This window comes from Periophthalmus magnuspinnatus, chromosome 16 (assembly GCF_009829125.3).
Source record: "Periophthalmus magnuspinnatus isolate fPerMag1 chromosome 16, fPerMag1.2.pri, whole genome shotgun sequence".
Classification (NCBI taxonomy): domain Eukaryota; kingdom Metazoa; phylum Chordata; class Actinopteri; order Gobiiformes; family Gobiidae; genus Periophthalmus; species Periophthalmus magnuspinnatus.
The window spans coordinates 10,495,908-10,523,524 of record NC_047141.1 but is presented as its reverse complement, the minus strand read 5'-3'; the positions used below and the strand labels follow the sequence as shown (position 1 = coordinate 10,523,524).

At 38.9% G+C, this 27,617-nt stretch overlaps 1 protein-coding gene across 1 annotated transcript; it reads right to left on the bottom strand.

Annotated features, from left to right (window-relative positions):
- Window positions 1-82: 82 nt before the first annotated feature.
- Window positions 83-26,107, bottom strand: bcan (brevican). The gene is made up of 17 exons (XM_033981419.2): window positions 26,075-26,107; window positions 21,457-21,539; window positions 19,926-20,321; window positions 17,473-17,647; window positions 16,272-16,399; window positions 14,844-15,137; window positions 11,094-11,191; window positions 10,118-10,739; window positions 8,472-8,864; window positions 7,672-7,881; window positions 6,939-7,151; window positions 6,067-6,177; window positions 5,426-5,584; window positions 3,198-3,280; window positions 2,610-2,754; window positions 1,393-1,575; window positions 83-590 (listed from the first exon to the last, which is right to left on the bottom strand). Exons 1-17 carry the CDS (start codon window positions 26,098-26,100, stop codon window positions 484-486), a joined length of 3,426 nt encoding a protein of 1,141 aa, XP_033837310.1. The 5' UTR covers window positions 26,101-26,107; the 3' UTR covers window positions 83-483.
- Between the last annotated feature and the right edge of the window lie 1,510 nt (window positions 26,108-27,617).

The following is a 27,617-nucleotide window of genomic DNA, read 5'->3' as shown; positions in this document are numbered from 1 at the left end:
CTTGTTAGACGCGTCACAGAATGTACTATACACTTTTTCCATAACTCACTGTCTAATGTTAAATAAACAGCAGGCAGAGTTAAGGGGGAGATATTTTATTATTGAAAAGTGTCAGAATGCAGATACAGTCTAAACTGAAAGTGTCAGTCACATGATATATGTGTTTTTATATGTGGTAATGTACATTGTGCAAAGTGCAAAATATACAGTTTAGGTTTTCCTGTGCTTCTTTAGGTCAACTTTACTGCCTCAAAAGAACTCTTATAAGTAGAGACAGTTTCATGACTAATTTTCTACTTAACTTTCTTACTTAAAAAAAAGAAATCAACTATAATCAGAAGACACATAACATCAAGATTGTCCATTGTCCTATACCATCTATGATAATATGTCATAATATGGGATCTATTTTTCAACATTTCAAACATTTAGATTCAGTGCAGTAGTTATTACAGTCATACATACAAAATAATAATCTAATAATTAGATGTCCCATTTGATGTACCGAAACTGCGGCGCAGACTTCTGTGTGGCCGCGCTGTCAGCAGGAGGTGTGGTGACCGAGGACGCTTTCATCAAATGCGCGAAAGCTAAAAAGTAAATCAAATCATGAAATAAGTCAACATTGTATCTAGATGTAAAGATATTTTCAAGGACACTTATTTGTATTGTTATTGGCCTTTAAACATGCTCACAGGGAACTACCATATGGGAAAAAACATTAGCTAGCATGCCCAGACGTGTTAATGTAATCATGCAGTTGTAATGAACAGGATCTGATGTAAGAATGACTTTGAACAAGACTGATGATGATTTATGTTATGATTCATGAAACTACCTGTGACAAAACAATCCTGGGAAAATATCACTATATAAGCATTTTATAAAAGCTCATGGCGGATTTAAACTGTCTGCAAGTGTGGTGCAGTTCAGGAGTCGAGCGGGTCTCACAAGACTTAGAGAGTTATTCAATTCAATGTGTCCTGCCACATTGACCTGACGGAGTGCCGGTCCAGGTGAGGCACAAGTCTGCGGAAAGAATCTGCAAGAAATCTACTTTTTCCAGACACCGCTGCAGTCTGGTACGGTTTCCTAGTCATTATACGTGTGTTATCACATTACTACCCTGCGTGCAACCACACTGCTTTGGTCAGATACGCAGTTGGTGTAACCGCTTTAAATATGTGCCAAACCCAGGCAGCCGTTAGTGTTAATGCGGCGTCTGGGACAGTGGACTTACTGCACAAGATTCATCAAACTATCGTGAATGAAGCAAAATAAAACTCCAGGCATGTTTTTGATGGGGGAACAATGTTATATTATGATTAAAATCTGAAAGTTAATTTTGCATAATATGTGTCCTTTAATGATTGGCAAAATGAACTGACTCACTTGGAATGCATGTAACTTGTGGCTCCTCCCAGTGGCCGCTGGGCAGACACTGGATGACCGGGTTGAGTTTCTGGATGTACCCGTCCTCGCAGTAGTAACGTACCATGGAGCTGGTCTCATAACGTGACCGCTTCCTGCCAAACACTTTAGCGTGTGGGACCTTTGGAGGCTCACCGCATGAAGCTAACAGAGCACACAAAACGGTGAGTTATGTCTGAAAGTCCCTTATAACCACTTTGAACTAAAATGGTTAGGTTATTAGAGGTAGTTATTATTTTTATTACAAGCTGTTGGCATTACATTGTGCATAACGCTATAATAATGATGTAAAAATAATGTGCATTAGTCATAAATGCTGTCCCTTTATAATATTTTGCATAATTTATTTACTCCACACTCGGTGGTGATAAGCTACTATTGTAGCCACAGTTGCCTTGGAGCAGAGTAACTGAAACTGCCAGGCTGCCAGTCTGCGATCGGTCTTTGTGACTTCCACAAGCACTCACACACACACTGTATTAATACAATCATGTACTAATATCAACTGTCACCTCCAACAGTATCATTAATTGTTCCAAGCACAACAGCTACTAATATTACTAGTATTATTTTAATATTAATGATATTATTTGACCTAAAATAATCAAAGTGTTATCCGCAACTTGTCTCGAGCTCTCACAGACCCTTTGATGTCTATTTTTCATGTGCATGATTTATTTCAGATACATTCACAGCTGTTCCCAAAAAACAGCAAGGTATCAGACTCTTCTGGGTTTGCAATCAATACAATGAATTTTGTTCTGTTTTTACAATGTGACATATGGGTGACAAATAAAAGTTTTTTTCAAGTCAACATGTTTTTGTTAAAGGGACTGTACTAGATTTTTACTGTTGTAACAATATGAAAAAGTCAAGTAGCTCATTTTAAGTGCTTCGTATTCCTCACTTACCTGATGCATTCTGAGCATCCTAGTTCTTCACCGCGATGAGTTTATAATCGCATTTCACAAAGTCACTTTCTGGGGACAAAGCTGAGCATTGCGATCACAGTAATGCAAACAACAACTAGCATACAAACAGGACTCTTCCTGATGCTCAGAGGATAAAGCGCTTTATAATTAGATGCAGACAGTACACACTGGGCTACTTTAAAACTAACCACACCGAAAAAAAAATCAGGTACAGCCCCTTTAAAGTCTTAACTGAAGTGCACTCACAGACTCCCTTCTTGCAGGTGTAGGACAGGTGGTAGTTACAGGGCACATCACTCCACTGGCCCTGCTCGTGCCACACCATCACAGCACAGTCCTCTCCAGACAGGAAGTAGCTGTCGGGCTGCCCTTTGGACCAGTTCTCATACAACTGACACAGAGGGAACAGGCCATCAGAGACAACAGGCTATATGATATGAAGATCCATGTCATATGTAAATGTGCAATGGTGTGGGATTTAGACTACAAAAAGAACTAGGGAACTAACTGAACTATTTGGGAAAAAGTTTTCTGGCAAGTATTGCATTGATATTTGCAATTCATGTTAAAATATAAGGATTCTGTTCAAGTTCACTTTTAAACACATCCAGAAGACTTGACAAGACAACTGAAATGTGAACTGACAAACTAATACAAGAGTCAGATTGCAGAACATCTTTGTAGAGGTCTAAACTACAGGGTTAGCAGCTGTTGCACAGAATAAGTCATTTGCTACTTGAGTCCATTCAAACTGCAATTTTGATTCAATTGTGATTAGTGATTTTCAGCCCTAAAAAGAATAGACATAGTGCACAAAGTGTTCTATGTACTCACCAGCGGTCTGCCATCTGACCAGCGGAAATCTCCCTCTATAGTTCTGTCATTCAGTCCGATCCACTGATATTCTTTGAATTTATCTACAAAATGAGATGAAAACCACATTCAGGAAAAGAAATCATACAATATTAAATGGATATTACATTACATATTATAAAGCATTATAAACCACTTTACACAACCACTTTAGAAAAGTCATCATGTCATTTTCAGAAAGGACAAGTACCAATTACTTGGTACTTGTCCTTTCCCCATTAACCAGAGTAGAACATAACAAAAAAAATAAATAAATAAATAAATAAAATAAATAAATAAATAAATAAATAAATAAATAAATAAATAAATAAATAAATAAATAAATAAATAAATAAATAAATAAATAAAAATAATAAAAATAATAATAATAATAATAATAATAATAATAATAATAATAATAATAATAATAATAATTCTGTAGATACTTCTGCACTTAATTATGATACGCATTTAAGAGACAATACATTTGGACAATAATACGTGTGTTTAAGGTTGCTGTTGCTGGCAGTTCAGAGGATCCACCGCCCCAGCAGCAGTGTGTGTGATGTCTATTCCAAAGCTGATGCTAACAGGAGCTACATCCTGGGGGAGGGAGGGACATTAAAGGCTTTGTTGTGTCTTCACTGGTAATATCTACTACGAAATCTACAAAAATGGCGTCCAAACAAGCATCCCACATTCCTGACAAAGATTGCACAAATGTGCATGAATCACACAATATAACTTTGAGAGGGTAAATAAGAAAAGGAAAACATGGTTAAAAGCTCTAAAAAGTTGATTTTGTAGAATCGGTCCAGTTTAAAATGAAAGGCTTTACACTTGTGATTCCAGGTCCATACAACAAGAAACAAAAGAGTTTGGAATTATCAATTAGGGATGTAATGATATTACATCTCTCAGTATGAGATTTTCACAATATGCATCTCATGGTTGCATATTTATTGCAATGTTTTGTGGAGGCAAACAAAATTGTGAATCATGCTACTTTTTACTTTTAAAATGCCTTGACAAGTCTTTGGGTCAGTCTTAATTCAAACAATTAAGTTTTAAAAGTGTTACTGCTGCACCATAGCACTGCACCTAAAAAAAGACACTTGTAATTCGATATATTGTGATGGCCCAGGATATTGACGATACAACATCACGATATTTTAGTTACTGTTACATCCCTATTATTATTGGCCCTATAACCTACTTACAATCCTATAGCTGCTGTGTTTCTGTGTTTCTACTGTAAAGTATGTGTTGATGAGTGATATCAATACACAATCAATATAAATTGACTGTGGCCATAATAAACTTCATCAACACTATTCTAACACATATGATTTCAAATCAAGGCAGTCAACAGTCAACAACAGCAAGTCACTGAAGAAAATCTTTGGCTCCATCTGGTGGTCTAACATGGCATCTCATGTACTTAGCTGTATTATTAGACATTTGCTACAATCCTCTTTTGGTTGAAGATATATATTCAGGGGTGGTCAGTAATTGCTGAAGTACTTTAGTTAATTAGTTTTTGAGAATCTGTACTTTAATCTGGATAGTACTCATTTACTTGAGTAACTTTTTAAATAATCTACTTTTAGAGTTAAATTTAATTTTTTGTTCAAGAAGCACTCTTACTTGAGTACATCAACCACTCACTCTTTCCCACACAAGTGTATGCAGTGTCTTGGCCACAGATACAATGACAGCATTCATCTGTGGGACCTGGCTGCCAATGACATTTACGTCAACAGCAGGATTCGAACCACCAACCATTGGATCACCAAACAACCATTCTGTAAACTGAGCTACTGCTGCCTTCAGATACTCTTTAGTTTGCCTCATTTTTGTGTCTATCCTTTGGCAATACCATATTTTGTGCATTGTTTTATGTTTTTCTTTCCAATTAAATTAAGTTCATATTATAAAATTCAGATTATATCTTGACAGTTACTCTTATTTGAGTAATACTTTTCCCCAAATCAGGGCTGCACGATATGAGAAAAAGATGTGATATTTGATAACTATGTTTTGTAATGTGATGATTTGTAACGCTATTACTGCAATACTTTAATAAGCTTTTTGGCACAATAAATTCTGTACATTTTTTTCCTTTCATGCTGTCATGCTGCTCCTCTCTGGTTGATTTTGCATAGTCAAATATAAAAAAAATAACATCCCAGAGCTCACCCTAGCCTCACCATTGATGTAGTTCTGCTCTTCGGGGGTCATGACAGACACCAGGTGCGCTCCACACAGGCGGCAGTGCTGTTCGGCCGTGTCCCAGCTCTGACGACTGGAGAAGTGACGATAACAGAAGCCATGGAACTTATCCCAGCCTGGCTCACACTCACCCAAGTCTGGATAGAAGCAAAGATAAGGAGAATGCTAACAATGCTATGCTAATGATGCTACTAGAAATGCTATAATAGGTTCACACAACATCACAACACTGTAGAATCCCTATAGTTTAAACTGGGATGGACGACAGATCAGAATTCTGTGGTGGAATTTGTTGTTTAACTGTAAGATTGAGGATTTGGTTTATGGTTAATATCTCTGTAAACAAGAAACAAAACTGGCACAAAGTTCAACGTCTTCTGTCAGTATGAATGCACAACAGTGAAATAAATTTTTCACAATAGTCTCAAAAAGTGGTCTCATTATTCAACCCCAAAGATGCGATTATCGTCAGCTGAAAAGACTTTAAGATATGACATTAATCTGACACGTTTGTGGAGCCATTCCTTAATAATTATGATAAGGGTCAACATTTGTGGACCTTTATTTTGGATATTTCTTTCAAAAACTTTATATTCCTAGAACGTGATAGGTGCTGTACCTGACTGGCACAAGTCTCCAGTGTATCCAGGCAGACAGACGCATCTATATTCATCAGCTTCTTCTTCAATACATGTTCCTCCATTCAGACAAGGGCTCTCCAAGCAGGTGTCTGACAACAACAACATTTAGGGATAAGAGATAGTTTTTAACAGCTGTGCGAAATATCATTGTGTAAAATTGAATTCACATTATTTGTACAGTCTTTGCTTGGCATTATCCAATCTAAGACCGTAGATAATAACTGCAATAAAAATGAAATGCAATGAAAAAACTACTTAAAAAACAACAACAAAACACTCATAACGCATAGATTTGAATAGCTACAGGTGTCACTGTCAACATATTAAAAGCCAAAAGGCCATGGGGACAGTAAATAAGTGAGACGAGGGACAGGTGTAGGACATCCAAAGGACAACCAAAAGAGTTGCTCACCGTAGATATAACATATATTAATACTTGTGTGACAGACAGTGGCATAGTGGTTATAATAGAGGGGTTTATTGAAGCAGGACTAAGTAACATTTCACCTTATTAAACATCTGTGTCCTTGTCATGGTTAAATATGGCAGAAAAGCTGCCTTGCAAAATTGGTGGAAAATGACCCAAAGAGAACTGTCCTGGAAAACCCTGGCTTGTTTTTATATTTGGCAACATTATATGTTTTGTATGTGATTATGCTGCCTTAGTTCAACAAAAAAGAAAAGAGAGGAAGACAAAAAGACCTTATGAGTTTGTTCCCTGACCTTGTATTCTCATAAGGGAACTGCAGGGGGAGCTCTTTTGCTGAAAGTTATTTATTTCTGCTTTAAGAGTTCAGACCACTAAGGAAGTGATTGTCCTTTTATGCAGTGCACTCGTGTCATCATGTACCTGGCACATCTACAGATGACATTCTGACCTCCGGCACAGAGGCAGCCATGGCCAGGTGCGCCTCCACATCTCCTGTCACTTCCTGGGGGGTGGGAGTGGAGAGGGGCAGGTCCTGGACGTCTGTGGTAACAGAATCATCTGATGTATCCTCATAAGAATGCCATGGACAGACTTCTCCTGATGACATCGAGTCGTCCTCTTCAGTCCAGGGCTCTGTTAGTACAATACAACACATTATATGTTTCAGTAAAATTACACTGGAGTTTCCTCTTCTTCCAGTAATAGGGATGAACAATGGGAAAACAATAAACTAAAATGTTGGAGATGGCTTATGGGCCTAAAAACTAGATGGAAGAAGTCCAGATTTTCATCTGTGATGCAACAATTTGGTGCAAATGGAGCATTTTTGAGTCCTCAGAGAAAACAACTTCATATTTATGGGTTAATGAAACAAGTATAAATGTAGCAAAATGCAACTCCAGGTATGTTTTTGGTTAAAAGCTCGAAAAAAATCACTTTTTCATACTATGTGTCTTTTAATCCATAATAAACAAATAGTTGATAAGGATTCAGGTTTAATAATTGCTTAATTAAGGGGCTAGGGGCAGGACCTAGTGTTAGGGTAGTCATATTTAGACTTGCAATTTGATTTTAACCTTTTTGGACCAAACAGAAAATAGAAATTCTATGTTTACAAAGCTGAAAAAATGGAGCAAAAGTATCTGAATCTCACCGTTAATGTTCCTGTCGGTTGCTTCTGTCAAGTGCTCCTGCTCTGTCTCTCCCTCAGCCTGTCCTGTCACTGTGGTGAGGGGGCTGTAGAGTACCTCAGATCGGGACTCTTGGGGTGGCCCGTCGGACGTCAGCTCCCAGCCCAGTGTCACGCTCTCATAAGACACCAGGGTTATCTGCTGGGAGTCTGAATCTACTGTTGTGCTGTCCACTGTAGGCAGAGGGGGATAAAGTAGCCAAAAATAGTACTCAAATAATAGTAATGTTATTTCAAAATAATACTACTCCAGTAAAAGTACAAAGTAGGAGTCCAAGAAAGTACTTAAGTAAGAGTTAAAAATATTTGGGGAAATCAATACTTGAAACTACTAAACTAATACTTGAAAAAACATAAATCATTTGGTACAATTATGTACAGCTCTGTGGTCAAAAATGTCTAAATCTAAGTGTGGGTGTGTTGCCTCCAGTGTGTTGCCACTGCAATTTGAAGTAGTTGGTGACATTACACAAGACTTCCCTAATTATAGCCAGGTGTTTCTGATTATAAATATCTGGCTACAGGGGTGGAGATTGAAGTGTGGATACCTGTTAAACCAATCACAATTCATATTGCCAACATAAAGCTTTTGTCATTTGTAGACTTACTTAACAGTGGGAAGAGTAACCAAAACTTGCACTCACATAAGAGTACTGTGTTGTTTACTGTTTAAACTAAATATTACTCAAGTAGAAATCCTCCCAAAAGAAAGATGCAAGTTATTGAAAAAGTTACTCAAATAGATGTAACTGAGTACTACCCACCTCTGGCTGTAGGATTTGGACTAAAACGATGTCCGTTCATTTCCACTTCTTCACCTGAGAACTCCCCTGACCCATCCTCAAATATGGTGGCATTCACCATCTCAGCACGACTATCTCCTTCTAGCCCTTTGTCTGATTCTTCAGTGGTTTGGTGAATTTGAGTGGAGATCTGGGAGCTGACTTCCTCCTCCACAGGGCTAGAGGGCAGTGTGACAAATGTGGATGAAATGAAAGTAACTTTGTGGAGAAACTGGGAGGTGTGTGACTGATCAGTGTCAATAGATGGTTCAGATGTGGGCTCCTCAGAAGGTAGAGCAGAACTCTGGAGTGTAGGTAGATTGTCTGGAGGCTCCTCTGTTGTGACATCAAGCACTTCAGAGGAGGGAGGATCTGCTGTAAACACAAAAGTCATTATTATGTATTCACAATAATCAGTGCCTAGTATTTACGTCTGTAGTTGATTAAAGAAATCCTTGGTTGACTAAACACATCCCCTGCTGACAATTAGTTGACTAAAAAAGGGGCGTGGCAAAAGCTCTCCAAACCATTATGTATCATTATGAATCTTATGAAGACTACAACTGCACAGGAGTTTATGGAAAAACAACTATTTATGCAGAAAAAAACACTAGGAAACAATGTATTTATATAAACACAGTTTCAACTTGTAAATCAAGACTTGAATCTGCCTTTTTACACATAAATACCAAAATATTCCATCTCTTCAGCTAACACACTCATTTCTCCTTTCTGCTGTTGTCCCATATAAATCTTTATAATCTAAATAAATTGACTGATCAACTAAGACAACACTGACCGATTAATCGACTAAACCACTAAAGACCTATAGCCCTATTAGCCTAGTGGCCCCAAATGCTTGTCTCTATGGATGTAGACACGTTTAATGTCATACTGTGGAACATTCTAGGCCAAGCAATATTATATTAATGGATATGCTATTGATTTGTTGCATAGTGCACATTTAATTGCATGAACGAACTTTATTATTTCTGTCCTCTTTTGTTTCGTGAAAGGATATCTAAATAAATACATAATTCTTAGGGAATAACAGAATAATCACTAATGTTATTGGGTCAAACTAGACAGTCACAGTCTTCAATTTGCCTTTGATATGACACACTACAGAGGTTATTTAAACTCTTCATGTGGAAGCATCACCAGGGCTTGGATATGCAATAAAACGTGTGCCAGTGCTGTGTGTTGAACAAGTTCCTCTGGCCATTGTGATTTGTAATAAACTTCTTCTGCATAAGACATCCAGACTGTCTCCTCATATTCAACTACTGGCAGGTTTAGCTTACTTTTATATGGTGCCATTTTGAGGACGGTTGACTACTCAAATAAAAATTCAAATTGAAAATAAAATATTTTGGTATGAATCGTTAATTATCATAGCGATGTAAGTTTTCATCACTCTGAAACCCTTGGATACATCCCATAGCACCATTTATCTATACGGCATTACAAAGCTAACTGAAACCGTTCTAAGAGTACTTTATAGTGCCAAGAATAACACCATTTTTCTACAGTCTTGACTCATAAGTGTGCCAATGTGAGTGATGACATAGAGCATGTGTATATTCATCATGTTAAAGCTTGTAGTAAATGATATCGCAGTGACTTACCTGTGGCAGTAGTTGTATAAGCTCCAGTTACAATCAAAGTGAGTAGACGTTCAGGAGCAGGATTTGTGCTCTCCTGTCTGGGCTCCTCTGTTGTTGTGCTGTCTTCTAATTCATCTATTTCTCCCGAATCCTCTTCTACTGTTGGATCAGTCACCTGGGACATCTCCTCACAGATAGTAGTCTTTTCTTCAAAATCCTCTGAAACTTCAAGGACTATGGTTGAATTGTTGATTTCAAATTCCAAATGGTCAGTGTGGTCTTTAAGCGGACTGGCAAAATCACTTTCAGTATGAGAATTCAAGGCAAGGTTTTCGGTCGTGTTATGGCCCAAGTGCTCAAAAGTTTCCACACTGGGTGAAGTAGATTCTACAGCCTCGCTACTGTCATCTAGATGTGTAGTGTAATCTGAACTTAAAGGAACTTGTTGAAAGGACTCATGAAAATCGCTTTTTATGACTATATCTTCATTAACGGTTATTGTTAGGTGGTCTTCAGGTGCAGGAGTATGATGATCTTCTGTAGTATATTCTTGTGCTGGAGTGGCAGAGTGGTTTTCCATGGACTCTACTGTGTGTTGGACCATGGGACTGTCTTGAGATGTCACTTGGTCGATGTCTTCTTCCTTAAAGTGCATAAGGCAGGTTAGAATACTCATTTCACTAAAACATAGCTAAAAATCTTGCCTATTTTTTTTTTTTTTTCAATTTTGGTGACCTTTCTAATTTTACGTCTGGGATGGACACAGGCAGCAAATGTGACATATGAAAGGTAAAATCATAACTGTTACCTATTAGCCATAATGTTAACAAGGGTCAGAACTCACCGCTACTTCCTGTATTTTTGTACTTTTCTTTAACAACTTATTTTTCACAAACTGCCACATAACTGATGTAAGACTATGATAAATGTTTATCACAGGTACTATTCCACCAAACCAAGTACTAATTATAAAAGCACGGAAACCTGTCATACGCACTTTATATGAGTGAGTGGAGAAAATGATGTCGTGGTCCATGTCCTCGGGCTCTGTGGCAGGCTCGCCCTGAGGGGAGTCTGTGTAAACATCATTCTCACCTGAAATAGAAACAGGTCATAAGGAGTTAGCAAAGTACTGTCTGAGGAAACTTTTCTCCAGAGCAATGGGATTTTTGAGGATATGGCTCAAGTGGTGTCACCATTGCGGTGCCCTTTGGGACTGCCCCAGTAGCCCTTGAGACTTTTTAAAAAATAGAAAACTACATTTTTTGCTCCGATGATGAAAAAATTCCGATTATTTTCCTCCCCCTACACTAAAATATTGCAAACCACAGAAAATGGAAAAACTGAAAAGATTGCAGTGATCATATATAACCCATTGGCCATTGGGGGAAATATTTTATGAATGAGATAAAACTATTACATTAAACATGCAGCCCAAACATTTCATTTGATATCACAGACTTTCAAAGCAGTCAGCTCTGCATGGCCCTGTGCTAAACTCTGGTTTCTGTAGCTGAGGAGCCTATGTTGCATTTTCAATGAAATTTGTAATGGAAGAAAGTGGGGAAAATAAAATAGATTTTCTTCCAAAAAGAAAAAAAAAAGGATTTGCGCTTCAAATTCGATTAATTGATTTAATTTTTTTACCCAGCCCTACTTGTAACTCACTATTATAGTATTATATTATACTATATTATATATTATAGTATTATACAACATTTCTTGGAGCTTTCTACCAACATTGTTCCCTCATTAAAAATATGCCTGAAGAGGTTTTATGTCATTCATGATGTTTGAGTAATCTAATCTGATCTCTCCCGTGGCCTATTTGAACCTTCCATATGGTTAAGGATATGCAACTTTGTACAATTTGTGTTTATTATTTATTATTTGTTATTTATTTATTATTCCCAAACTCATACTGTGCAACTGATTCTCATACAAAGAGAGCGATGGTCATATACCAGAGCGTGTGGTGAGTTTTATGGGTAGGCAAGCAGACTTGAGGTGGACATCAATATTTAGTCAATAACAATTCAATACCACCACTTTTTATACAAGCTAATTGCAAATTATTATATTTATTTAACATATTAAATGCATAATGAGCCACTTGGAGTCAAATTAGAGAAGCCTAGACCTACATAGTTTATTAATATTTGAAAAAATTGGACTGCATTTGACCCCCTGTTTGTACAAACAGGGCTGGTCAGTGAACTATTTGTTTCTTTACAGATTTGTCCTGCTCAGCCTTCAGTACTATTGTTATCTATGTAATTATCATTATGTATCTAAAAAACATATAACTGACATATGACAGCTCTACAGATGTGTAATGCACTTACTACACAAAATGTACATTCATGAAGAGACTAATAAAGACAGTGCAGACAGGTGCACTGGTCAGACAGACGCACTTATACAGCCTCATGTGTCACTAATGTTACCTTAAACACAGCCCGGCATTAGAACAGTGAGGTCACCTCACAGATGCAAACCAAAACCACGTCTTTCCTTAAGAAACATCCTCTATTTCCCTGAAGCGGACCAGGTCCCGAATAGCCACATGTTCCTCCACACGTGGGTAATATTGCCGTTATTCCAATAACACTGTTGCTCCTTTATAAACACACAGGCCAGAGACGTCTGCTACCAGACTGTGGTCCCAGCCGGTGTCACTCCACTGCTCTGTCTGTATCCTCCATTTCAACTAGCTCATGCTTCATTAAATAACTGTCTATATTTCTGCTAACATCTAATCATTACAGATGCAAAGCTACAAACAATGACTTGGCGCTAAAAGAGAGTTATTTTAGACACTTGTATTGAAAGTTGGCGCTGTTGTTGTCTCCTGTTCATTGAGCCGGCTGTGGTCCTCAGTACACAAGCCTCTAAAACAACCGGCTGGCCTCTCCAGTTGTAAAAGCACATGTTGAGAGTGTGGCACACAGGGAAGTATAATTGTGCAGCATGGCCTCCATAGCACAGGATAACAACACAAGTTAATAAAACCTTTGGAATTGAGGTTGCGCAGTCTGCTCAGTGACCACTAGGGTGCACTAAAGACTTGCAGTTGTGTTTTGTTTCATTCACACATGCTTGAATAATCCTTTATTATCAGTCTGTCTACATCTCCAAAGCTCAAAATGCAATGGGTAACCCTTGTTTTCATCCCTTTATGATGAGGATGAAAACAACGGCAGTTATATTGGCCGGACTGGCATTACCGGGACCCCACCCCGGAGCCAGGCCTGGGGTGGGTCCTTGACAGTGAGCATTTGGTGACTAGGTCTTTCCCCACAAGGCCCGGCCAGGAACAGCCCAAACATTCAACTTGGGGCCGTCCTCCTATGGACACACCACCTGCAGAAGGATCGATAAGACGCCGGTGCCGAGGGATCTAGGCAGCAGTTGAAGGCGGGGTCCTTGACAACCAGATTTCCAGAAATGGAGACTGGCTCTGGGGACATGGAATCTTACCTTGGTGGGATGGATGAGATCCGCCCTGAGTATTTTAAGTCTCTGGATGTTGTGGGGCTGTCTTGCCTGACACGCCTCTGCAGTATTATATGGAGGTCAGGGACAGTACCGCTGGACTGGCAGACCGGAGTGGTGGACTCCTCAGTCTCCCTGTAAGGGTAATCCAAGGTACTGGAGAGGAGAATCTGACCGGTGGCCAAAGAACACTGGATTAGTTCTATACTCTCCATCAGGTGCTCGAGGGTTCGTGAAAATTTGCCCCACCAGTCCACATGTGCTTTGTGTATCTGGAGAAGGCATTCAACTGCATAGCTCATGATGCTCTTTGGGGGGGTGCTCCGGGAGTATGGGGTCCGGGGCTCTTAGTTAAGGGTTGTCCAGTCCCTGTATAACCAGAGCAGGAGCTGTGTTTGCATTGCTGGCAGTAAGTCAGACCTGTTGGATAGAATTTCTAGGCACAGCCAGGGGCCAGAGGGGGTCCGGTTTGGGGACCATAGGATCTCATCTCTGCTGTTTATAGATAATGTTGTCCTGATGGCTTCATCGAGCCAGGCACTGGGGCAGTTTGCAGCCGAGCGCGAAGCAACTGGGATGAGAATCAGCTCCTCCAAATCCAAGGCCATGGTTCTCGACCGGAAAAAGGTGCCTTGCCCTCTCCTGGTGGGTTGTGAGTCTCTGCCTCAAGTGGAGGAGTTCAAGTATCTCGGGGTCTTGTTCGCGAGTGAGGGATCGCTGTATCAGACTGCTGTGGCGAAGAAGGAACTGAGTCGAAAGGCAAAGCTCTCGATTTACTATTCAATCTATTTTACTACCCTCAGCTATGGCCATGAGCTCTGGGTACTGACCGAAAGGACGAGATCGCGGATACAAGCGACCAAAATTAGTTTCCTCCACAGGGTGGCTGGGTGCTCCAGTCCTCACTACAGTCCTCACTACACTGAATGGAGTAGACCACATTGCTTTGTTTGTGGCTTGGGGTTTTGTCCTTTGGGTGAACCAGTTTCTATCTTAAAGTGTTTGTAGATTTGAAATAGACCAAAATTTCATACTGTCTGAAAATTCTCTGAAGCTTTTCAGACACACCAGCTGTGTAAGGAATGGTTCGGTGTGACATGATAGGGGTTAATGCCCTACAACTAGATAGTATAACTTTGAATCTTTTGGATATATATCTGAATAGATAGCCCCACAGTGTTCTGAATTACAAATGTAATCGATTAGATATTTTCCTGCGCAGTCCAAGTTTTTGCCCTCTTGCCCTTCTTACCTCTGAAGCAGTACACATCATGTTTAGTGTGTGGCTCTGGGAAGCCGGTCTGGTTGTTGAAGCGATAGACCGTCCTGACCCCGGGCTCCTTTCCTCCACAGCGCTCTCTGGGGGTGACGATGGGGTAGCGCACACTGCCATCTGCCAGCCACCCGGGGCTGCAGTGGTTCAGACCGTCATTCCAGGCGGCGTACAGCTGAGCGGTGGAGGCCAGCTCTGCTCCCAGTCCCTGACAGAAGGACTTTGCCTCCCAGAAGGTGAAGCGCTCTGGGGAAGTGCCATGGAAGACCTCACCTTTGAAAACCAAGAGCACTTCTAATGTAATGAAATGTTGGTAGTAGATACAGTTGTACTGAGATAAATGTACTATTGATTAGGGATGTGTAATAATGACACAATTTTTTTGTATTTTTGGTATGATTACAATATAAAACATCAAACCTTTTTTCAGAAATAGGCTAAAAATATATATAACTTACATATATATAACTTACAACCACATTTTTAACTTACTATTTGTAAAGTATTTTATTATATTTAAAGTACAGTTATGTGAATGTGCTAGTTGTTTTATTACCTCACATGATTTTTTATTATTAAATAGCTGTGCAAGTTGATTTATAAATGTGCTTTATAAATAAACTTGACCATGACCTTGTTGTAGTTTTCTTTTCATCCACTGTCTTTGTTTCTAAGAGCACTATGCAGTGTTGGTTGGTAGTACATACAATTATACTAAATGTACTGTTGATTAGGGATGGGCGATAATGACAAAAAGGAAGATCTTTGAAGGCCTCCACAATTAATCTCAATCAAATTAAAATTGCAATTTGTGTTGTTGTAATTATCAAATCACAACGTCTGCAGTAATGTAGATAATACAATGTCCTCTACAAACAGTAAAACATCCTGTCTTTTTATAGTTACATCTTATACATGTGGTATAGACCTCTACAAACATTTGAAATGTACTTGATTCTTTATCAGTTCATATTTCAGTCTTTTCTCAAATGTTAATGTTCCTGAAAATGTTTACAATGAGCACTCTGAATAATGTCCCACTTTTTAAACACGTTTCCTCCACGTTTTAGATCTTTGTATTTTTGGTATGATCACAAAAAGAAAAATCTGATATTTTTGTAATACATCAGACATAGGTTAAAAAAATGGAACAAGAATAAATAAAGTCTAGGCCCAAATTTCCTTTTTGATCATCTATCTTTGTAGTTACGTGTTTGTTTTCTAAAATTTGTGAAATTGTCAATATTTAAATTTTGCATTTCTTACAAAAACAATGTTGTTATTGACACCGTGCAGAAATGTACATCGCCCACCTCTTTTGACACATGTGCAAATTAAAATTAATCTCTAATACTGTCGTCAAAGCAGTATGTTATTCAATAGAAGTGTACAAAGACTACTGCTCACCTCTGATGTCTTCTACATAACAGTACACGTCGTACAGTTCATCTGGCTCTAAAATGCCATAGTTCCTGACTCCGGGCTGTTCATCCAAATCCCCCAAACAGCCTTCCCTGGGCATGTGAATCGGATATCTGTGAATATACATCCAAATTAGTGTCCATGCTCATTTATTTGTCCCATATCGCTACAATCCAAACATTTTAACATTTATTTATTTTTAATGATAGCCATATAAGTAAGGCGTATTAGCAGACTAGTTATAATTAAATCATAGATCAGATCAGTTTTACAAATCTGATTAACTTATTCTAAAAAATTAAAAACAAATAATACATTTTGCATATCTGTGGCATGCAGTTTTGTGAAATAGTGAAAAGAGGCAACCAATGATTTACAGCCTTAGACAGAAAGGCCCTGATCCATACTTTACACTAAACAATCTTCCATTATTATTTTTTAACTCACTATAAGTCTTGGTGCTGTCTAGTGAAGCTTGGTGCCTTCAAAACTTCACTAGAGTTCACCAAAGAATCCCTGAATCAGTGCTTCATTCATAGACCTGCTATATCGACTATTTATTCAGTAAGTGATGAGTGGAAAAATATATTTTAGGGCTCAGTATTTTTCATCAGTACATTTTCTTTGCAGTAGAATTGAGATTTGAGCTGTAGAGGATTGTTTAAATAACTTCTATGGCTAATTATTGGTTCATTCTGCAGATCATATTATCAAATTACACAGTTTACAGGGATAATCCTTTTTTATTGTTATCGTGTCAGTGGCATAAAGTAGTTTCAATATTATTGTTTCTTGTAATATTTTTCTGTAGCAACATGTCATGTCTCAAAATGTGTTATTATGACAGTAATTGCACTTACTTTTACCTATTTTCATTTTGAAGACTCATCATAGCTACATCATTATTGCCCAGCCAGTTAAAAATGCACAAATTTTAACAAAACTATACAAAAATGTGTGGGTCTGGAACCATATCCTGTCTCTCCAATTCCAGAGAGCGTGGTTTGACAGGTGGATGAACCAATCAGAGAAACACACGGTCTGTTCGGGTCAAAACAAACATGGCGGTTTGTAAGTAAAAAGGACGGCAGTTTGATGCACTTTATTATCTGGTTCCAGACCCTACAGAATTCAACATGAAGACAAAAGGGCTCTCAACCTAATGTAACGTGTTTTTGATGGTCACCTGACGGAGTGGTCGGACAGCCACCCCGCGTCGCACAGCTCAAAGCCGCTGGCGTAGGCTGCGTACAGATGCTGTGGAGAGGCCATCTCAGCCCCGATGTCCTCACAGGCTTCTCGGGCCTGCTCAAAGGTGAAGGCATAGCGGCTGGAAACAGAGCGGTAGTGAAAGACCACACCTGGGAAAAATATACAGAAAAGGAATTATGTAGTGTTTTTGAGACAGTCATATATTTGACATGTAGCAAGGCCAAAATCAAATTCCACAGGCAAATCAAAATCTTTAACTAAAAATATCATTGTACAATTTTATGTCCAAATTAGTGTTGTCACGATAAAATTTGAAGAAATAGACTTGATACTGCTGATAGGTCCAGATAAATTGGTCCTACATAAAAATATTGGCAGAACTTTTTCTCCATCAATTTTTAAGGAATCGGCATCAACCATGAAAAAAACATACCAGTCGAACTATACAAACTCATAATACTTTCTTTATGTTACCGTGTGGTCTTATTGAAGTTCTGACAAAGCTCAAGATCCTTCTACAATTGTTCAGGAAAGGTCAAATGTTGTCCTATTTATCTAGTTTTTATTATTGATTAAGTTTCTGGTTTTCGATACCCTAGTTAAAGTGAATTATATAGACAGTAGTATTTGTGAAAAATATCACGTTACACAAAATACTCTCTATGCATGAATGAAACCAGCATTCTGCACGTGAAAATGAAAGCAACAGTCCAAACTTGAAATATGAGGCTCCAAATGTGTGTGGTCATGAGATCCTGAATCTATTAGATTATGGGAGCACTGAATAAGAAAACAATCCATCACACTCATGTCACACAAAGGAGCATGGAGAGGAGGGATGAACAGATGAGTTTTGGTTTTCATATACATTTTAAGCAGATAACAACAATACAGATGTAGGGCCACAAATAATGATAATTTCAGTAGTCGATTTTTTCAGTTAGTCAAATAGCAGTTATTTCTACTGTACTTTGAGACTAAATACACTATGGACTAAATAAACATGGAATATGCTGACTAAAAGTGTGTAAATAGAGAATATTTACAAATAAAGTGTATTCTTGATCAAAATCACAAATACTTTATATTCTATTTTGACATTTTGATTTAATAATGTCACTGTCTTTGTAGTGTATATATGTTTAAGTGTTTTGTATGTGTTTTAGAGTCTGTGTTGTCCAGATAACCATAATGATTATCAAAATGCAATAATATATATATTTTTTAACTAGCCAGTTAGTCGGCCCTAGGGATATAGTTAGTGTAGGAGCAATTTCTTTCTTCTGTGTGTCTGATGTGCACACGCTTTAGTTCTGCACTGCAGTATGGGGGTGGGGGTGGTACTGTGCTTGTGGTGTGGCCTATATGTGATAACAGGAAACATTTGCAGATAGAAGGAATCACTGCATGGCTATGAATCACAGCATCTTTAAAGTAAGTACTCTTATGTTTATGCCTCACACATTAAACAGTCCAAATGTGCAGTTATTCTGGGTATGCATTCAAAGTGTTTTACCCCCGTGTCTTAACCTGCCATAAACCACAACAAACTGATCATTAAGATAATCATCAACTCATTTAATTGATTAATCATTATCTGGAATACACAGACAGCAAAACTGTCATGTGGTGAGAGGAAAGGTTTTACGGCTCAGACAAAGCAAGAATTACATCAAAAATATTTCTGTAAGCATGTTGTCAGGATGGCATCAAGCACTTCACTTTACCTTTTCTTCGCTCAAATGTATAAAAAATTTCAGATTCAAGGGCCTTTCGCAACTATTCAATAAATCAAAAGAATAATTGCTAGTATATAATATATAGTGACACTTTTATTACATTACTTTTATTGATGTATCATTTATTTGTGCGCTATATGATTTGTGGCCCTATGGTTTTGTATTCAGGAAGGAAAGCAAAAGACGAAGTTTAAATGTGTCAACTGGACAAATGGTTGTAGGAGTGAAGACATTTCACTGCTCATCCAAGCCGCTTCTTCAGTTCTGGTCAGATTGCTGATGGACACTGCCTTATATCTGTCTGAAGGGAGGAGCTAACTACACTGAAACTGGAAACAGCTATTGTCTCCTTTAATGGCCCTCCTATTGCAGAATAATAGCAGGGCCATTAAAGGTTGAATAGACCTGGACGACTGAAGGATTACACAGACAATCAGGAAGGAATCAATATCAAACTCTGACAATCTACAATATAATGGGAGCGCTCTAAAAATGAATGAGAGTATAACGAGTGTTTACTAATAATCATTAAATGGCACTGGAAAAGGATGTGTGTATGTAATTCACTCAGCTTTTTTAACCATGTAACAAAACAATCCTTTTTACACAGACAGGCCACTTTTGGCACTGTGCTATCAAAATCTAACAAATATACACCTTTGTAATCAATATATTCATGCTGCATTACCCTTGACTTTGACCAGCACCACGTCGTGTGCGTCCTCCAGGCCCTGCTGCACCTCACAGCGGTAGAAGCCTGAGTCGTTGTGCCGGAGCCCGTTCAGCATCAGGGTCAGGTCTGCGGGGGAGGCGGCGTAGTGAGGGAGGGACACTCGCTCCCTGTATGCCTCGCTCACCTTCACCCTGTCCCCGCTGGCCACCAGGATCTCCGTCTCCTCGCCGCCCGCCCTTACCACAGTCCACTTGACCCGGGGCAGGGAGAGCACAGCCAGGCGACCGTAGGAGGAGGGCGAGGGAGGTGGGTGGGCGAGGGAGATCAGGCAGGGGAGAGTCAGGGAGCCTCCCAGGACAGTCAAGACGGGGGGGTTTATGGGGATGGTCACCTGCAGTAGACTGGAGTCATCTGGAAGGACAAGTACTCTAGTATTCTTATACATTCAGACAACTCATATAAAGTGGAACTAAACACTGAATCAACTTTTTTGCTAATAAACTCTGTACATTGTGTTTTAATATTGTCAATTTTATTTGCAGCTTTCTCCTCAAAAGCAGTCAAAAACTGAGCCTCCAGTGCCCTTTGCAGTTTCAAGTACTATATAACATTACACAGGACTGCCCAGATAACAGCCAGGTGTTTCTGATTACAAACACCTTGCTGCAGGGGCGGAGTTTGAAGTGTGGATACTTGCCAATCAGCCCAATACATTATAGACTAGACCCTGACCCTCCTCCTCTCTCGCTCTCTTCTTTAGTCCTTCAGGTACTGCCCAGTTCAGCAGCTCTATGTAAAATGTGGTTGCTGGCAAAGTTTAGGTGTTTAGTCCCAGTCTAACTATTTCATGAAGTAAGTCACAAATGTAGTAGCAAAAAAGAAAACAGAAAAAAAAAAAAAAATCTCTAGTCCACATCTCTAAAAAGAAATCTTTAATTTATTTGAATATACAATATACAAGATTCTGACGTTTCATTTTCAATATGACTAACTTACAGGCAGGCCTTTATCTGCTTTGCCAGCCCCATATTGGCAGCTCAGTCCTTGTTATCTTAGCCTACGCCATCAGAGGTATAATACTCCCTACAATAGAAGCATAGCCAGACTTGATTTGAAAGGACAGTACTATCACAATGCCTTGAGGGTCTCATACTTATCGTAAATACTTCTCCTGTATTAGAACCATAGTCTGTTTATATAAATGGACATAGCTAACCCACTAGCCTTTATGTTCCAAATAGGAAGTGATCATGGGCTCGCTTTCGGCTCCATCGACTCGTCATTTTGGTGTTAAAAAGTTCGTATTAACCCACTGTACGTGATCCTCGTGTTTTTGTTTTGCTATTGTGTCCGTAAATCAAGATATGAACATTTCTTCTGTCCCATTAGCAACAGCTTTGATTCACAGTGTTGCTAAGTGCCTGTTTCCAGCTAAACCAATGCTCCAGCCTCATGTATCTTCTTAAGACTCTGAGACTACTTCAGTTTATTCTACACTTAGGGCTGTTTGATTTGATAATCCAGAGGTCATGTGTGTGTAAATTACCGGACTCATGGTGGGAGGTGGACGATGAAGGCAGAACCAGCAGACACAAGGTGCACCAGAGCAGGGATACAGGCGCTCCCAGCCTGTGGAGAAACAAAACATGTCCAGTTTAGCAACATTTTAACAGAAGTAACTCAAAGGGTGGGAGAAAAGAGGGGCGGGGACTGGTGGACTAAAAGGGGAGAGTGACGGGAGAGGGAGGAAGGGCGGGGTTTGGATGACCATAAGTGAGAGAGAGTAGAGGAGAGGAGGGACAGCGTCTGCAGGACTAAAGGGGGGAGAGAGAGGGGTGAAGGGGTGGGGTCTGGAGGACTAAAAGAGACAGTAAGGACAGAGGAGGGACGTGGTCTGGAGGACTAAAGGGGAGTGAGAGGGGGCAGGAGGGGCAGGGTCTGCAGGACTAAAGAGGAGAGTGAGAGGGGAGAAGGGGCGGGGAACTGTGATTGGTCTAACAGTCATCCACAGGTAAACAGAAACACCTGACAGTAAACAGCAGAGGGCACTAGAGGCAACACACACAGATTTTGACGGTTTTTATGTGCAAATGTATCTAATTTGCACTAAAATTGTGACCTAGGAGCAGTAGACAATGCTATTAAAACGCTATCTACACAGTTTAATATATAAAGAAATAGCTTTTGTGTTTAGTAAAACTTTAAATTGAATAACAAATGTTTAATCTTCTTGGAAAGCATGAGTGAAATCATGATGCTAATGTAACTGGGCTGGCTGGGAGAAATCAGAATTCTGCTCACTCTCCACAGCTCCTCAAAGACACTACAAAGACCCAAGGACACAGCGGTGCCTCTGTCCATCTGCTACTCTCCACAGAGGAGGGGTAAAAATAAGAATATGCTATAATTACAATAGAAAGATCATATCCTTGCATCGTGTCCTGTGAATCAATGTGTTGGTTGAGGTTAAAGTATCGCACAAAAAGTGAATGGACTGTAAAAAACAAAAAACTGAGGGCTGCCCAATTATGGCAAAAGTCATGATGAATGTTCAATTTTGCTTATTTCAACAATTACTTCTAAACTGTCAAAATTATCTATTAAATATAGACCTACTATAATGCATTACTGGTAGTGTTTTGTGACATTCAGTAAATCATGTGGTTTAGTTCAGAGTTCAGACTTTGAAGGTTTTGATGTTAACTGGCAGTGATCAAAAGTTTTTATGGTTCATGTTCAGGAATCTCATATAGAAAGCCATTATTTGTTTTTAATAAGACAAAATATAATTCAACTGAAAATCAATCAATATGAGGAAAATAAACTGTAATTATTTTTCTTTCATCCAGTTCTATTCTGAGCAATAATTAATTTTACCATTACAAGATTTTTGTAGTTGAAAAGAATAATATTTGAAACTACAATTATACATTTGATTCAATTAATTATGAAGAATACATTGCAACTTTCTATTCTAGTGATGATTGAAAAAGTGTTTGCAGATTTTTTGAGAAACAACCTAGGAAAAATACAGACATCCTGCCATAATTAATTTTTCACTTCTGTTTCGTAAGCAAAACAAGCTAATTAATTAATTTTCTGTTATATAAAAAAACATTGTTATACATTGATTTGATGGCATTGCAATTTGACTAGAGTGCACATTTAACCACAAAAAAGACACTGAATTAGTTGAGATGCAAAGAACATATTATTCCATATCAATATTCAAATATGTAAATGTATCACAAAGAAGGAGGAGTGACCTTGTGTAATGTCACGACTGACAAAGAGGCAGAGGCAGTGTTTTCTAAAGCTAAACAATAGTTGCATCAGCAGCATAAGTCTGACTGTGTGACCACAGCACAGGTCAGTCAAGGTCATGTGAGGCTGCAGCAGGAGACACAAGCCTGCATACTGGGCTCATACCACACACATTCACTTTTATCAGTTTCAGAGCTCAAACTTCAGAACTTGAGGTAAGGATTTTATGGTTCTAGCAGTGGATGGGAGATCGCTGGGAATATTAGATGCCACAGAAGGGAGTCAGTGGACAGTGGTGTTGGTAGTTGTCAGAGGGGCTATGGGCACAGATTGGCAGCAACTGAGTTCACAAGCTCTTGAGAATCCATCTTGTTTGGCTCCAGCTGAAGCGTTTGTGTGATAGACCCCGAACCAAGACTGACCAGTCACAGAGCAGCTCTGTGGCTCGGGCAAAAGCCAGTGCCAAACAAAACAAACATAGTGACACCGACAGGTGTACTTCAGCCTAATTCAGACTATTTTAGCCGACATATATATTTAGTTTTTGAAAAATGTGCAGAAGGAAGTGCTTTGTATATCTGTGGACAGGTAAGACGCCTGTGCTTTTCTCTCAACTAGATTTGACTAAAGTTTGTTTGCTGTTGTAACTTTCCGCCAATCAATGTGAAGGGTTCGTTTAAACACTCTGTTCATTGGTTCTAATCCCAGACCGATGTGTAGAACTCACATTAGACTGTTACACATGTCAATCTGGTGAGAGCCAGGTTAGGTATCTGTGATATTGTCACATTAGTATTGGTCTGATATTGAAAATTCAGCAGATCATTTTTCAGATACTTTGTGGGTATCAGATTTGTCTTGTTGAAAAGAGTAATATAAGTAATATAAAATATAATTATATATATATATATATATATATATATATATATATATATATATATATATATATATATATATATATATATATATATATGTATATGCAAAAATATGTCTAAATGTTTATGCAATCATGAAGAATTGATTTATATTCCAGATAAATACATTTGTTATTTTTACAAAAGTTAATTTGTGAACTTCACTATATTTTAAGGTACATTTTCTAAGGATTTAAAAAATTGGTATCGGCAAATATAAAATATAGGTATCGGTTCAAAACATCCAATTGGACCATCCCTATTAAACATCTTTAACATATAGTATGTTTTGGTCTGGCTTATAAGTACTGGAACTGTCAAAGGAAACAAGACAAAGTGGAACACTCTTATGTCAGCAAGGACACACACAACACAAAAAACTGACAGAAAAACTAGGCAGCAGCTTTTCATACTCATTCTTGACTGGTTCTTTTTAACCAATTTGCATTTTCAGGTTAAAATCAAATAAAGCCAACCAAAATCAGTTTTCATGATAATTTATTTCACATCAAATCTATGTGTGTAGAAAACAGCGGTCTGAACAGCCCAGATGCATTGGATCTGTTTCATTAAAATGCAGCAGACGTCACATCTTTGCACTGAAGGAGGCGGGATTGGCCACATCAAATAAAAACCAGAATGCCAGGAAACAACAGTGGATCTGCTAAGTGTAAAGGAAAGTTCAAAAACAATGTGTAAAAACTATCAGACAAATATAAAGTATGATGCGATGTGAATAGCCTCTCTCAAAGTTAATCCTAATCTGTTGGCTGGTTGTTCTTTCTCACACACATTATTGCACAGATTGCAGTGCAGACCACCACTCACTGTTGGCCCAGTACCAGTGCCACATCGGGCCACCTCAAATGACTTGGTCTGTCCATCTCCGTGGCAACCTCCATCCCCCGCCTGGCCTTACAGGAAGAGAGGAGCAGCCAAGGAAGGCCAAGGAGGGCAGGGGAAGGAAGAAGGAGGTGCAGAGATGGTGGGCCCTCACACGTTGATATTCAAGAAGCATTGGAACTGTTCTCTCTGAAGCAACGTTCAGTCTGAGACTGTGCTGACTCACTTCAGGGCAAAAGAGTGAACGGGTGTGTTGGCATAAGATGTGTCTGCAAAAAGCATCTTTACAAGGAGCAATGATCTGTGAAAAACTGCCCAAAGTTATGGCCAAGGCCATTCTCTATGTAATATTTTAGCAAATGTTATAAATGATGGAGTAGGCCTCCTCTTTGGAGACTTAATCCAGGGAATGAGTTTCACAGCAACAATAAGTGAAGCAGCCCTTTTAATTAGGTGCCCTTTGTTAAAAGCAAAAATGTCGAGCTGTTTGATGCATTAAAAAAAACAACAACCATAGGCTGTAGCCACCAAAATTACTTTTTTCCAATTAGGCTTGTAAAAGTTGCCTATATGCTAATAGAAAATTAATCGAAGGCAACCAAACATCCATATTTATCCAGGACAGTCCCAGGTTTGAGCCCTGTGTCCCTGGCCCCAGCAGATTTATCCAAAACCACTGATTTGTCCCAGTTTTATGCAGGACATATCCCAAGTTTCCCAATTTTTGACCAATTTGATACCAGCCAACAGTAAAAATGGTAATATATTGTCTAATGTTTTTGTTCAAATATAGAAAACTGTGTTTGAAAATTACCAGAAGGCCAAAAAGAGCACTCAGCTGCAATAACAGAAGACTCTCGTGTTATATAGCCCAGTGAGCATAGACTGTGTGAAGAAGTAGCCTATGTATTTATACATACAGTTTATAATAATGATTCACACGTGAGTTGAGAATGAACCGAGAGTTTAATAAAGAGCGCGTCATTAAGTCCATTATCACCAACCACAACAACTCGAGTGAGTCCAGTGTTTGATTTAGAAAATGCTCACTCTGGGTTCATTGATAACATGCATGATAATACAAGCCCAAAGCTAAGCCAAGTTTCAACATTAAGAGCAGGCTACTTAACTTATGAGACAAACCTTTTCCTCCGGGTTTTAAGCTCCATTTGGAAACTGCCCGTCTCCTCTGCACAGGTGCGCGAGACCGCGGTCCAACACCTCCAACAACTGCAGCCTGGGACCGGACAAGGACCGGACAGGGACCGGACAGGGAGAGGAGGAGAGGTGAGCCGAGAGAAGCACGTTGCACCGGGCCGTATAAATAAAGCCCCCCTCCTCCTCTAGAGCCCTGCCCCTTCCACGGACCACACGAGTCCACTTTGCCTCTAATAAAGAGAAACAGACGAACAGCAGCTCCCTCACTACAGCCTGAGGTTTAGATTTAGGCCCATGCATTTATTTTTAAAGTAGGTTAGTAAAATTAAAGTACACTTACTCCTACTTTTGCTACACAACTTACTATAGACCACTTTAATTCTACAGGTTTACATGATTTTATTTTTATTTAGCTTTGATTTATTTTATTATTATTTTTTATTGAAGAAGCATTACGTTTTTTGTTTTTTTTTATTTATTATCACATTTTTTCTTATTTAATTTCGAAAAGGAGAAAGAAATCTTATAAAATCCCACCCCTATTACACACAATGAACCTGATGATAGAACTGGAACAATAAAACAGTACATTTTAAGCATGAAGCATTTTTTTTCCCCAACCCACTGCCTTTGACTTGTCGTTCTTGTCCATAAAAGTCTGAGAGCCGCTGAGTACTGTGTCTTACTGTCCCAAAGACCTTGTAACACTTCATGCTCCTCAGAATCTTGTCTACTGGTCTCCCCTGGTCACTAATAATGATGTGCCCATGCAGCTAAGAGCTAGGCCTGTGTAAGAGTCTACGACAAAACATTCCTAATGGGTAAATGTATGAGAAAAAAGTAATTAAAACACATAGGCTTGAGCAGACCACACTGTGCTATGACACATGTGAACAAAAAACAGGTCTGCCAATCACCTACCGCATGTGGTGTGTGGAATCCAATCAAGTTGACATGTTTTTGCTGCACTGTTTTTACTGCTAAGCTTCAGTAATTGTCTTCATTTATTACTTTTTGCCAACCCCCGATAAAAATGTTAATATAGGCCTTTTAGATGACTTTTTAAAAACTTTATGACAAGTCCCTACGTCAAATTTTTGGTGAGATATGCTTCAGTTTTGAAAAATGAATTGATACTCGCCCGTGACATCATACCGGGGGTGTTCTGCATGTGTATCTAAGGCGGAATGTTCAACAATTACCGTGGACGCACACATTAGTAAAGACTGCCAAAGAAAAAATATCAAATAGATTTAAACGACACATTTTCAGGAGTCTGCGATTAATTCGAGTGTTCATGGTCTTGTTTATTTAGGTGTTCAGGTTATTTAAGTTTAGGTGTTTGATTTTCAACAAAAACGTGAGAATGACTAACCGAAAAACTGTCATCTAATGCTAGCTAGGGTCTTTAGGCTGCTAAAATAAATATCAGATTTAAGTCTAATTTGAGAAACTGTGCTTCAGACAGAGCAGTGCCCCTAGTTTGCATCACACCACAAGGACCAACAGTCAATCTACTGTCTTAGCC